At 44.3% G+C, this 13,223-nt stretch overlaps 1 protein-coding gene across 3 annotated transcripts; it reads right to left on the bottom strand.

Moving 5' to 3' along the window:
• Positions 1-746: 746 nt before the first annotated feature.
• ZDHHC12 (zDHHC palmitoyltransferase 12) lies at positions 747-13,223 on the bottom strand. 3 transcript variants are annotated; one of them, XM_074973824.1, is made up of 5 exons: positions 12,695-13,223; positions 8,934-9,070; positions 6,319-6,405; positions 4,806-4,972; positions 747-3,270 (listed from the first exon to the last, which is right to left on the bottom strand). In XM_074973824.1, exons 1-5 carry the CDS (start codon positions 12,711-12,713, stop codon positions 2,961-2,963), a joined length of 720 nt encoding a protein of 239 aa, XP_074829925.1. In that variant the 5' UTR covers positions 12,714-13,223; the 3' UTR covers positions 747-2,960. The 3 variants fall into 3 exon arrangements, with proteins under 3 accessions (XP_074829925.1, XP_074829924.1, XP_074829926.1); XM_074973823.1 differs by lacking the exon at positions 12,695-13,223 and adding an exon at positions 11,072-11,192; XM_074973825.1 differs by lacking the exon at positions 12,695-13,223 and adding an exon at positions 6,891-7,030 and having other exon boundaries at positions 8,934-9,043.

A 13,223-nucleotide genomic window follows, 5' to 3' on the forward strand; every position in this document is an offset into this window, starting at 1 on the left:
CTCTTCCAAATAGCCAGTCAAAAATAGCAATTGTTCTTTAAACACTTTCCAAGTGATAAGTATGGGGAATGAGAGCCATTCATAAACTACGGGGGCAATTACAACATGGTTGCACTTCACAGTGCAGACTGAACTGCTACACATTTATGGTTGTTACTATGTGCAGGGAACAGAATTTTGGCTTGTGGCTTTGGCTAGTAGGCTAGAGAAGAAATATCCCTGCTGAAGGCTAATGGGAACACGTAGATGTTGCTTTTTCAACCCTTCATCTACAGGGATAGACTTTACCAGTGAAGGATTGATTGTGCTTGTTCTGAAGACAGGATCTGGGCATAACCAGAGAGGAGTCCCTATTAAATCAAGATTTGCTGAAGTGCTCAAGGTGTTACTTAGGTAAGAGCTTTAGTATATGTACTTGTGTGGAAGAAAAACAGCCCACCCATTCCCACAGTCAAGTATAACTACTGCTTAATCTCTCGCAAAGGGAAATTGACCCACACTACCAATTATCTCCTCCTAACCTTAAAGCCAGTTTAAGGCAAGGTGTGTGTCTATACGGTGCCTTGTTTAAACAGCCATTGTCTGCTCACATTTGGCCCCAAATGTGTTGGTCAAGACTGGCATGTTTCCATGATTTTTTACATTCTAACAGATATTAAAAGGTACAGCATAGCGCTACTGCAGGAGAACTAGATGACTCTACGCTGAGGGTTAAACCTGAAAAATGTATAGAGAACAGCAAAAACTAGTTCTAATCTTTTAATGATTTACAATTATTTTTGACACAGTTAAGAGCATTTAAAAATGTAAACTGCAAATATCTTTCAATGGCAGCCTAGACATTTTTTTAAAATTCACCATCCCATCAAAAAATCTAACTTTTGTGTATTCAGTTATACTGACTACTGTTTTTTCCATGTGATAGAGCCAACACAGCTAAGCGTGAAGTCAACTCTAGTCTGACAGATAGATACTTCATCAACAGAACTAAATTCACCATTAAGAAAGGATTCTGCAATTAGATGTACAATCCAGAAAGACCCCATCTTGACATTCACATACCACAGTGCTGATAATGTGTTCTGCCCTCTGCAAGACACAGCCCCGGCCCCAAGGAACCTGCAATGTTTTTCTGGTGTCAGACACAAACATAGACCCTACTGCTGTCTTTGAGTGGCTTTTTCAGAGTATAACAGTATTCTAAGAGAGCTTACCTACCTTGAAACCTGAGTGCAATCTGCCAACGTGATAGCCATCCATTTGGCTCGTGTCAAGTGCTAACCCCTGAGTAATGAAAGATACTATGGCACCAAATAAGCGTAACAGTTTTTACAAAACCTGATGATTAGAAATATTTTCAGGACTAAGTTTCAGTGCGGAGGGCTCTCCTTTTTTGAGGCTGGGGACTGACACACAATCTTTGCAATGCCATATAAGAACTTGTAATTAAACAGGTTCATTTCACTGTCCATTCTGCTTAAACTGAAGAAATTAAGTTTACTCGTTAGTGTCATCTTAGATAAAAATAGAAATCTTCCCAGTATCTTTAATACAGTACCTGCACCTACTTTAACACTTTAAAAATAAAGAGGAGACTTTCTCCTTTTGAGTTAAAAAGTAAAATAAGTTGAAAACCTAACAGTACAAAATATGGTAGTGAGGAAAACATCAAGACATGGATTTAGCAGTACTATTACCAGCTGGGCAAGGAAATAAGGATTCTGGCTCCAGCCCACTGTTACCAGTTAAAAACCATCTCAGGGCATACAGAAATATCTCCTTCACTGCCACTCACCCATTTACTATTTTAATTTAAGAATATGTAATTAGAACAATATTTTCAGGGAGACTTTTCCCAAACAAGCTATAGGTGAGTTACAGCTGAGTAACTGAGATGCACAAATAATGCAGTTGACAAATGTTATTTTTTTCTGTTCAAGAATGGTTTAAATCTGAGAAGTCTATATTCACTGAAAACTCATGAATTTCTGTATCAAATAACTGAGTCTATGGTCGGTTTTAAATGAGCATTTCATTATGTTTAAGTCAATGGTATCGTTTTGTTGACTTGTATCTAAATAGCCACCCCATCACAAAGCATACGTTTAACAGTTCAAAACTTGAATTTGGTGCATAACAGCTTTTTCTCAGGCATATTAGCAGTTGTAAAGCTCAAATCTTGGTGGAAGGCATGAACCTCCTGCATGCGGTCAAACTGAGGTTTGCTTTTCATTGTCCAAATATTCATTCAAAACTTTCCACTATTTTCCCACTAAGGCACATCGGTCCTGACAGTAAGAATTATCCTGAAGAAAGGCCACATTGCCTAAACTGATTCTGGCCTGATTTATCAATAATGAACTTTTTCTTTCTGCTGCTATTCCCTAGAGTGGATGTGGCACCAACTGAGGAGGGGAGACTGAGAAAATAAGTGAAAACAGCTATTCAGGAAGTCCCTGCATTTGCCTCAAGAGGCTTGATGAATATGATTAGCAAAAAGATGTAAAGACTAGCATACACATTCACTCAGACCAGAAATCATCCCTTCCTTGCTGCCCAGAACTAAGAAGTCCCCTTTTAATAGAAGTTATTTTACTTGGATATGAAGAACAACTATAGAGCCACACTGCCACTTAATCTTCTTGTAAGCAGACTTGCTCCTGCGGATGGGATAGTCGTACAAGTTGCATGGTTCATTATAGACTAAATTCCCCCTCCATTGAAGCAGTAGGAAATGGGTTACAACACAAGTGCTTTCTCTAACAAATCACACAGAGGTTGTTCCTGAGAATCCTCTAAATTTCTTTCTTAAAGCCCTTAGCACAGATGCACCATGACAAGCAGCCTCTATCAGTTAAAACCTGAATGACTATTTCAGCTCACACTGTAGTTGTACTTTTCCCTCTTGTAATCAAACTTGGATTACATCATTAAATCCTGGCTGAGTTTACATTCTATAATTAAACAGGGTCCGTATCCTCCTGAAAGTATATTTTCTCCCATGTAACGAGGCGGTAGGCACAGAAGAATCTCCAGAGGTTGAGAATGACACCTTGGTCAAAGGGGTTGTCTGACTCACAGTGTCGGAGGTAGGAGATGCGATGGTGTGACATGAACTCCCAGGTGGTTGTGTTACATGAGACCAAGTACAAGTGTGAAACCAGCAGCAGCATCACTACAATGGTGAATATGGCTATCACAACGAAGGACAAGAGAAGGAAGATGTTGTGCTGCAGCCACTCCCAAGACTGTTCGAAGTAAAGGCCTGACCTTTTAATTAAAAGAGAAACATGGCTAAATCACACTGGGTTAGATTATACAAATCAGCTTGACTCATAAATACTGCACTCCTGATTTGCATGCTGATAATATTTCTGCAGTGTTTTACAGCTTCAAAGCATTGTATAAACTTTGACAGCAGCTGCAGCACCAAGACTCAAAACAAAGCTAAGTTCTAAATACACTGGAACTGAGATCGGAAAAAGATCTTGTACATCTATACCTCTGTACAAATTAAGTTCTCCTGACAATTCGAGTGTCCACTGGCACTGCATGAGAAGAGCTGCATGAGAACAAAGCCAGGAGACACTAACAGAAGATGGTTTATGGGGAGTTTCACTTGCCTGCCATTTAAAAATATAGGTTGCACAATAATTGAGGGAAAGTTAAACAGTCACCAACAATGCAAAATTACTTTATATTCATTTAGTTTAAGCTTAAAGCTAAGCCATATGGACTGTTACAACCCAAAATATCAAACTGCATAACTAATCACCTCAGTTCTGTCAACTGAATAAACAGTACATCACCGTGGAAAGTCCCACAATGTTCGAACAAGGTGGAAAGAATGGCAGCTGACTTTAAATGGAATATATCTACTGCCAGATGCCAAAGCCTGCTCCCCTCTTTTTCCAGAAGTTTTGATGTTGCTGTTACCTCTGGAAAAACCAAGGTTGTATTGTAAGTAAGACTACCTGCCCCTCATTTATCAGGGAGTGTCTGTCCTATATCTCTGGTTTTAAGTGCTGTAGCTCAGGTAACTGTTTGACAATTTAAGTCAAATCACATTTCCAGCTTTTTAAATGATCCCCCGTTCTAGAACTGCCTTGTCCATCTGCTCCCACTGCCTGAATGGACTCAGGCTTTTTAAGTGTTAAGGCAGTTGTTCTCAACCATGGGTATGTGTACTCCTGGGGGTACACAGAGGTCTTCTGGGGGTACATCAACTCATCTAGATATTTGCCTAGTTTTACAACAGGCTACATAAAAAGCACTAGTGAAGTCAATACAAACTAAAATTTCATACAGACAATGACTTTATACTACATTGTACACTGAATTGTAAGTACAATATTTATATTCCAGTTGATTTATTTTATAAGTGTATAGTAAAAATGAGAAAGTAAGTAATTTTTCAGTAATAGTGTGCTGTGACACTTGTAATTTTATGTCTGATTTTGTAAGCAAGTAGTCTAAGTGAAGTGAAACTTGAAGGTACGCAAGGCAAATCAGCCTCCTGAAAGGGGTACAGGAGTCTGGAAAGGTTGAGAGCCACTGTTTTAAAGGAACACCACACCCTCTTGCTTAAGTGGATATGTTAATCCTCAGTGGCAATAATCAGAGTGGTGCTGTGAGGAAAGCTGGTTACCGTGTACAAGCAAGGAGAGAACATACCAGCTTAACTCCAGCCATTGCTATCTTGCTCTACATTCAGCAGGATTTTGGAAGGTCCAGCTCTTATCAAAACTCTCCAAGACCTCAAAGACAAACTGTCCCTGCCAGAGGCTGCCACTTAAAGTTCTTACCATGCAACATGAAAGGCCCACAAGAGAACCACAAGCTGTACAGCCAGGTAGACTATAAAGAGTGGATGATTCCTCTCTCCTACGCAGTTCTCAATCCAGGGACAGTGATGGTCATAACGACGTACACAGTGCCGACACAGCTGGCAGTGCTTGGCTCGCATTGGTTGCTGTGGAATAAGCAGATACTAAGAATAGTCTACCCATATCCAATGCCCTATTTTCTATAAAATAGCTGGGAAATCATCTAGGTCAATCCTCCTGCAAAGTGAGACAGTTCCCTCTACTCTCCCTTCAAAAACAATTATTTTAATACTACTTGTATAATGCCTTACAAAGAAAATCATCCCGCTTTTACAGATGGGAAAACAGATTAAATGACTTGCCCATGGCCAGTACTTTGCTATAAAACTTCCCTTAACTAGCTACAGAATAAAGCTGCAAACATATAAGGAAAGGTATTAGCTGAAACGAGCTCAATACAGTGAACTGTGAATATTTAAGAAAAAGGTGACCAAAGTCGGACAGTGAAAAACTAGGGCACCTGCCATTCAAGGGAATGTTTTGAGTGTGTATAAGAAAAGGTTTTTGTTTTGTCTTCAGGGGCATGTGGATGAGAGGGTAGGAGAGAAGTATCCACTCCTCCCCTGATATTGGGAGGAGGACTGGTCCAAGGACTAATGGGGAGGCATAGTTGGGGAAGGGATGATGGCAACAGGTGACATGCCCCCTTATTGAGGTACACATATGGTCTGCCAGTCTCTTATCTATTTCAACAACAAGCTGGCTGATAGCTCTTTCTGCTGGTCAGTCGTCAGGTATTTACAGAAGCTGGAACAACCCTGGATTGTATAAAACTGACAGAGATTGCGACTGAAAACAGGCATTTCTGGGCTTCAGGGATGCATATTCAAGAACTAATTGGATGAAGGAGAAAAAAGAGCAAACTATGCTTTTTACAGTTAAAACTAGCTTTTCTTTGGTCCTAAGCATCTAAACAAGCTCATACCTGCCAGAAATCTGCTCATGCTACACAATCCACCCAGATGAACTCTACCTTTTGACTTTACTAAGACACTTTCAAATAAAGTCTCTGAAGATGCAGTGAGGCCTCAGTTGACATGGCAACAAGGAGGCAGGAAGCAGGGTTTTCCCCAATGTGGAGTAAGAAGAGAACAGTACTTTTTGTGAACTGCCAAGAATATTTGTATTAATCTTGAAAATTAACAGTTTCCCAATTAAAAATGTTTAGTTACACACTCTGCTCGAGTCACCTTTCATTTCAGGATTGTACCTGAACCCAAGTTTCTAATTCTGTCTGCTCCTGCCTTGGCTTTTCAACCAAGATAATACTGTAAGTTTACAAGAAATGAGTGATGCCTCCAGCCAGTTCAACAGCTGAGTGATGGCTAAGCATAATAATGTGCTGGGCAATAACAAAAGATAAGTAGCCAGATGAACACCAGCTCACCAAGCAGTTACCCCAGTTCCTTGACCAACTGCTGTACACACATACCTTCAGCATGCAGTATCCACAGCGCCGCAGCCAAACATTGCTTGGAAATTGAGGCATCATTACTCTTTGCTCTTCATTCATCCCTACCTACAAAAAGGTGATAAGAAAAAAGAGGGGACCTAAGACTATTTCGATATGCCAAGCTAGGGGTGATTCCCAGTTTGTACATACATCCACACACTAGCTCTCGTCAAGCTAGCATGAGTATAAATCAGGGGTAGGCAACCTATGGCAGGCGTGCCGAAGGCGGCACACAAGCTGATTTTCAGTGGCACTCACACTGCCTGGGTCTTGGCCACCGGTCCCGGGGGCTATGCTGCGGGCCTGGGGTTCCGGCCGCCGGCCTCGCTCAGCCCGCTGCCAGCCCTGGGACCTGGCCACTGGTCCGGGGGGGGCTCTGCTGCCGGCCTGGAGTCCTGGCCGCCAGCCCCGGGGCTTTGCAACTGGACCCAGCCTGGGGCTGTGAGGGGTGCAGACAGGGACAAGAGGGGGCACAGCTCAGCACCCCCACCTTAAAAGTTGTTCCAGCGCCACCGTACTGGGATATTTTTAAGTCCTGATTTGCTGCTTACATCACTATCATGCCACGTGGAACAGCGCACTGCGTTTGACGTTGAGATTAGAATGTACATGCAAGAACAGGAATCAGAATTTTCTGACATATTTCAAGATTTCCAGCGATTTGGTCCAATGCTTCCTTTTATAATTAAACCTGAAAAGTTCAATGAACACGACTTGGATTTGTCTATATTTCAGTGGATGGGTGTTGAAGATTTTGAAATGCAGCTCATTCAGTTAAAAAGCTCAGAATTGTGGGCATCAAAGTTTAGAGATTTGCGGAGTGCACTTGAAGCTACCGAGAGAGATCATGGGGCATCTATTCTGACCTACTGGACATCCGTGCCCATGTTTAACTGTTAGAAGAAAATCGTGTTTGCAATGCTTTCAGCACTTGGATCCACATACCTGTGTGAACAGGTACTTTCACACATGAAATCTGTCCTCTGTCCCTCTCGGAGCCAGTTAACAACTGATCACTCAGAAGCCTGTGTGCAGCTTAAAGTATCCAAATACGTGCCAGACATTGGAAAACTCAGCAAGGGAAAGCAAGGGCAAGGATCACACTAAACTGATAAGATCTGCATTTTAATTTAATTTTAAGTGAAGCTTAACATTTTAAAAACCTTATTTATTTTACATACAACAATAGTTTAGTTATATATTATAGACTTATAGAAAGATACACTTTAACAATTTTAGAAGGTATTACTGGCATGTGAAACCTTAAATTAGAGTGAATAAATGAAGACTCGGCACACCACTTCTGAAAGGTGGCTGACCCCTGATATAAATAGTAGCACAGCCATATAACACAAGCAGCAACAGCAAAGGCACAGTTTAGCGGGGCAGAGTACAAATCCGCCTGAAACTGGTATTTGGCACGGCTACTATTTATACTTGCAGTAACTCGATAAGAGCTAGCTCAAGTACATGTACGTGAGCTGGGAATCACACTTGTAGCTCATAGTGTAGACATCCTAAGGGTGAGCAGCATGGTTGATTTGTACTCCAGACTCTGGAGAGAGGGATGTAAAGTGTCTCAGCAGCCATTAGTCAGCTGTCTCTTTTTTATTCAGTATTATAGTCACAACTCTCTCACGGTTTAAGAACATTAAACATAGAGAACAATTCCCTGAGAAGTACAGAAGCTGTTAAGAGACAAAGGAGATAGACCCAACACAGTGTATGACAACCTCAGCAATGCAGGGAATCCCATGAAATCCTACTTAATACAATTGATACACACACATAACTGTTCAGAGAGTGGGGCTATTTTAGCCATTGACAACCAGATAGGGTGTGGAGACAGAATGAAACTTTGGCATGGAGCCACATAGGATATAAGTAGTAAGAAGACTGCTCTATCTGCCTCAAAATACAAGGGAAATGCATTTGCAGTATAAGCAGTGCTAGTTGTTATATATACAGATCAAAATTCATTTAAGTTTTGGAAGATTAAAGTGATAATGGATATTAAATGGCTTGTACAAGGCAAGATAAGGTGTCCAAGCATGTTAAAGAAGGATACATATAAAATACCTGGAAATATTTCCATCTAATTAAAGCACTCATCTGATTTTTGTACAAATAGATCTTTCAAGAGGGATACAGTAACAGAATAATTACCTTGTTCAGTAAATACAGTTGTAAGGAATACTTTCCTTCCAGCTTGCACCTCTTTCCTGGTTTTCATATGCACAGCAATTGGCAGTAGTGAGGGGATATAAGGCAGCTATCTGTTCTTCTCAGTAAAACAAAGTGGGAGAGCACGTGAGTGCTAGGGGAAATTCAGAAGGGGGCATAGTATGATAAATGCACCTAGCAAAATTGTGATTCCTGAGGCTCACTTTATAGAACCTAAACTCCGTGACCTCTTCTGCTTTTGTACACATTTTAAGAGTCCTCTATCCTAAATGTCAAGACAGTTTATATTGCATATTCTTATCCAGTATGTTGCAAAGAAAAACGAAATCTACAGGTTTTATAACCAGGAAGGTTGGTTCCCACTTTCCTTCATTCAGTCAACTATGATTCAGGTTAACAGAATGATTTACCTTCTCTTCCTCATCAGACTCAACAAAGCCTGGATCCATGAGAGACACTACAAAGTACAGCAAGACAGAGCATAGAACTAGTAAGACAAATATCAGTGGCTGCAGCAACTCTCCATGCTCTTCCTGCTTTCGCAGATCTGAAAGAGTAAAGAGAAGGAGTAAGTCCATGTGAAATGTTTGGGGCAACAAGTTATTCTCCTTGATCTTATTAGCTATAGGATTCAAAGTGGGGCTGAATTCCATATTAACTGTGGAAAGTATGCCTCAACTGCTCAGGAACTCAGGACCCATCACGGCTGTCCCCTCTATAAGGGGAACTATTTACAGAGAGCCCTTACAACATACTTAAAAGATCAGCAAACAGCTTCCCATTGATTTGCAAGTCCTTCCCCAAACACTACTTGTACTTCAGTCTCTCTTCACCTTCTCCTGCTGTTCTGCAGTGTGCTGTATAAAACTATTCTAGAATTATTATGATAGCTGCATTTAAAAAGTGCCTATCACCGCAGCATCTAGCTGCCAGAGTAAGATTCAGGGTCAAAGAATCCAGTAAAAACAATATTTATATATGAAGAGATCAATAGTGATTATGTTAAGCATTATATTAATCAAATACCACAGAAGGTACTTTTTATTATAACCCCCCATGGTTTATAGGTTTTCCATTATACTGTGTGACTAGATTAGATTGTAAACTCCTTGGAGTAGGCACCAGGTCTTCTCAAATGTGAAATACCAACCCTCCTTCCCGCCCTACAAACAATAAGAGTGAGGTTTCCCATCTGAGTAGGACAGGGATCTAGTTGTATTGGGTAGGGATATAGCAGTTTCCTCTGCTCTCACTTCCCCAGCTTGGAGGTAATTTTTTTTCCTGCCAGATATGATGGTGCACTATTGCCAACTTCAAGTGTCCAAAAATCACAAGTCTGGCTCCATCAAAACATATTTTAAAAAAATCTCTTATTTGAAGGTAATGAACAAGGGCAGCTTTCTGGTTTTTGAGTCTTCAGAGTTCATATTTTCATATTATTCTTCTAGCCCAGAGGTGGGTAAACTATGGCCTGCAGACCACATCCGGCCCAGCTCCTGAGCTCCCAGCCCCTCCCCTGCTGTCCCCCCTCCCCTGCAGTTACGTGGCTTGTGCCCACCCATGTCCCAGGCTTTCCAACAAGCCTGTCCTGCCGCTCTGAGCGGCATGGCAAGGGAAAGGGGGAGGGGGAGGTCCCGGGGGCAGTCAAGGGACAGGGGGCGGTCGGATGGGGCGGAGGTTCGGGGATGGGGGTGGTTAGGAGACAGGGAGCAGGGGGGTTGGATGGGGGATTGTATGGGGGTGGGGTCCCAATGGGGGGGGACAGGGAGTGGGGGGTTGGATGGGGGTGGGGTCCTGGGGTGGCAGTTAGGGATGGGGGTCCCAGGAGGGGGCGGTCAGGGGACAAGAAGTGTGCAGCGGGGGATGGGTCAGGAGTCCCGGGGGGGCTGTCAAGGGGCAGGGGTGTGGATGGGGTCAGGGTGGTCAGGGGACAAGGAGCAGGGGGGCTTAGATAAGGGGTGGGGTCCCAGCAGGTGGTTAGGGGCGGGGGGGGGTCTCAGGAGGGGGTGCTCAGGGGACAAGGAGCAGGGGGGTTGGATAGGTGGGGGGTTTTGAGGGGGGCAGTGAGGGGGCAAAAAGTGGGAGGGGGTGGATAGGGGGCGGGGCCAGGCTCTTTGGGCAGGCACAGCCTTCCCTAACCGGCCCTGCATACCATTTTGCAACCCCGATGTGGCCCTCAGGCCAAAAAGTTTGCCCACCCCTGTTCTAGCCTATGAGGGCCAAACACTTTTTAAAAATGAAAGCTGTCTCACAATCGCATGACTCCAGGCGATGGGCCTGTAAGAAAAGCAGCCAACAGCGCGAGCTTTCCACGAATAATAATGAATAATCCTGAGCTGGCAAATCTGGGTGAGTTGGAGAGGGGGCCAAAAAAGCAAGTTCATGGCGGCAGCAGCCAGGCCCCGCCGCCCGAGGTGAGGCCGACTTCCGCCTGTGGCCCCGGGGTCCGAGGGGCTCACGTCCGGTGCTTAGGGAGCGGCCCTCCCCTGGCGAGGGGAATCCCGGGGCGGCCCGAGGGTGGCGGCCCGAGGAATGCCCCGGGTCTCACCTGTGCGGTGCAGGAAGAGGGCCAGAGCGACGCCCCAGCTGAGCCCCGTGTGCGCCGCCCTCACCAGGTAGCCGCCGCCCCGTACAGCCCCCTGCCCCATCGCCCCAGCACAGGACGGGGCGGCGGCGGCGGCGGCAGCGCCCCGGCTCCAAACCCGGAAGGGCCGCGCCGGTTCGCAGGGCGAGGAGCGAGGGTTGGCCGGGTGGTTGCCGTGGCAGAGGGGGTGGGGCTTGAGCTGGATGCCGTGGCGGGGGGTGGGGCGTCGTTCTTAAACCGCATTAACAGATGTGGAGTCGCGGGGGCAGAGCACGGCCGGGGTTAAACTTGTTGGCTACCTGCATTGATGCCTGCTGGGGCACCTGCGGTGGAGGGGCTCCTTCACTCGCGCTGTGTAAGAAAGGGCTGAGCATGGCCAGCAGATCGAGGGACGTGATTGTTCCCCATCTATTCTGCACTGGTGAGGCCGCATCTGGAGCACTGCCTCCAGTTTTGAGCCTCCCCACTACAGAAAGGATGTGGACAAATTGGAGAGAGTCCAGTGGAGGGCAATGAAAATGATCAGAGGGCTGGGGCACATGACTTACCAGGACAGGCTGAGGGAACTGGGCTTGTTTCCGCTGCGACTGCAGAAGAGGCGAGTGAGGGGGGATTTAATAGCAGCCTTCAACTACTTGAAGGGGGGTTCCAAAGCGGACGGAGCTGGGCTGTTCTCAGTGGTGGCAGATGACAGAACAAGGAGCAATGGTCTCAAGTTGCAATGCGGGAGGTCTAGGTTGGATATTAGGAAACACTGTTTCACTAGGAGGGTGGTGAAGCACTGGAATGGGTTACCTAGGGATGTGGTGGAATCTCCATCCATAGAGGTTTTTAAGGGCCAGCTTGACAAAGCCCTGGCTGGGATGATTTAGCTGGTGTTGGTCCTGCTTTGAGCAGGGGGTTGGACTAGATGACTTCCTGAGGTCTCTTCCAACCCTGATCTTCTATGATCTCAACCAAGGCTCTGCAAAGGGAGCTCAGGCCAGATCCCAGCACAATTAATACTTTTTATTTAAGCAGGCATTATAGGAAGCAAAAAATGTAGGAAGCTATCACAAGATTCTGCTCTCTCATGGCAATGGTGCTCATGAAGGTCAAACGTGCATTATAGCGACCTGCAGCAAGGACTGGCCATCATATACCCATAACTAGGGAGTTCCACTAAAACTACCCACAGGGATGCTTGAAGCAGGGGAAACAGGATTCTCAAGACCCTGTAGCAGAGCATTTGGAGTGAAAAGTGTAGCTCTGTTTTGTGAGATGGTCTCTTAGGCAAAACCAGTTGGAATGTATGCAGCTGTTATACCTGTTGCTCTCCATTCACTCTAGTGATAAATTAAACACAGACTGCACTGGGTCAGCCAGACATGAATTAGCTCAACCCAGGCAGTCAAATCAATACAGAGCTTGTAAAATCCCTGCTACAGCTCATGTGTGAGGACCCAAAGCATTGTACGGGTTTTACAAGCAATGATCTGTCCCAACACCTTTTCACTTCTAGTGTATACCGAGCCTTGCTGACAATGATTTTACACTGTAATTTTTTCCGTCCATCATAGCTAGAAAACAGTAGAGGCTTGAAAGTACCATTCTTCTCCCTGCACATTTTATCCTCCTCCACATGGCAAGCAGCTGATTCCTTCCTGTTATTGTTTGAGTATAAACCAGACTGTTTATTTTCCTTCCTTGGTTGTACATCAGCATTCTTGATTATTTGAGGCCATCTGTGGGGATATAGTGAGTCAGTTCTTTCTCTGCTGGTCCCATGACAGTAAAGTGCAAACTGTTAAAGGTGCTCAGGGTTGACTATAAATAATTTATTTGGGACAGCAAAGCTGAAATGTTGAAAATGATATTTAGAATCTCTAGTTCATTCCCCATCATGTTTTAACAACCTGAAAGCAAATCCAGTTATCTTTTTGTATTGGAGAAAGCCTTCCAGGGGTAAGACTGAGCCTGTACTAGTGCTTTGATGATGATATTAATTAAAATTATGGAGGAACCATCATAAAAATATGTTTCTAACTCTTTTGGTTGTGCAGCAAAGCTTCCCACAGGGACCCAGGGCAGTAGTCAGGCTGTTCTTCCAGATAGACAAGAGAGGTGGGAACTGCCT

The sequence above is a fragment of the Natator depressus genome, chromosome 16 (assembly GCF_965152275.1).
Source record: "Natator depressus isolate rNatDep1 chromosome 16, rNatDep2.hap1, whole genome shotgun sequence".
Classification (NCBI taxonomy): domain Eukaryota; kingdom Metazoa; phylum Chordata; order Testudines; family Cheloniidae; genus Natator; species Natator depressus.

Excerpts from the sequence above, each read along its gene's own strand:
- ZDHHC12 (XM_074973823.1), bottom strand. The coding sequence starts at position 11,171 with ATGGGGCAGGGGGCTGTACGGGGCGGCGGCTACCTGGTGAGGGCGGCG. Across the intron at positions 6,406-8,933 it reads AGTCTGATGAGGAAGAGAAG|GTAGGGATGAATGAAGAGCA; the intron begins GTAAATCATTCT and ends ACCTTTTTGTAG. Across the intron at positions 3,271-4,805 it reads TGGGCCTTTCATGTTGCATG|GTCAGGCCTTTACTTCGAAC; the intron begins GTAAGAACTTTA and ends TTTAATTAAAAG.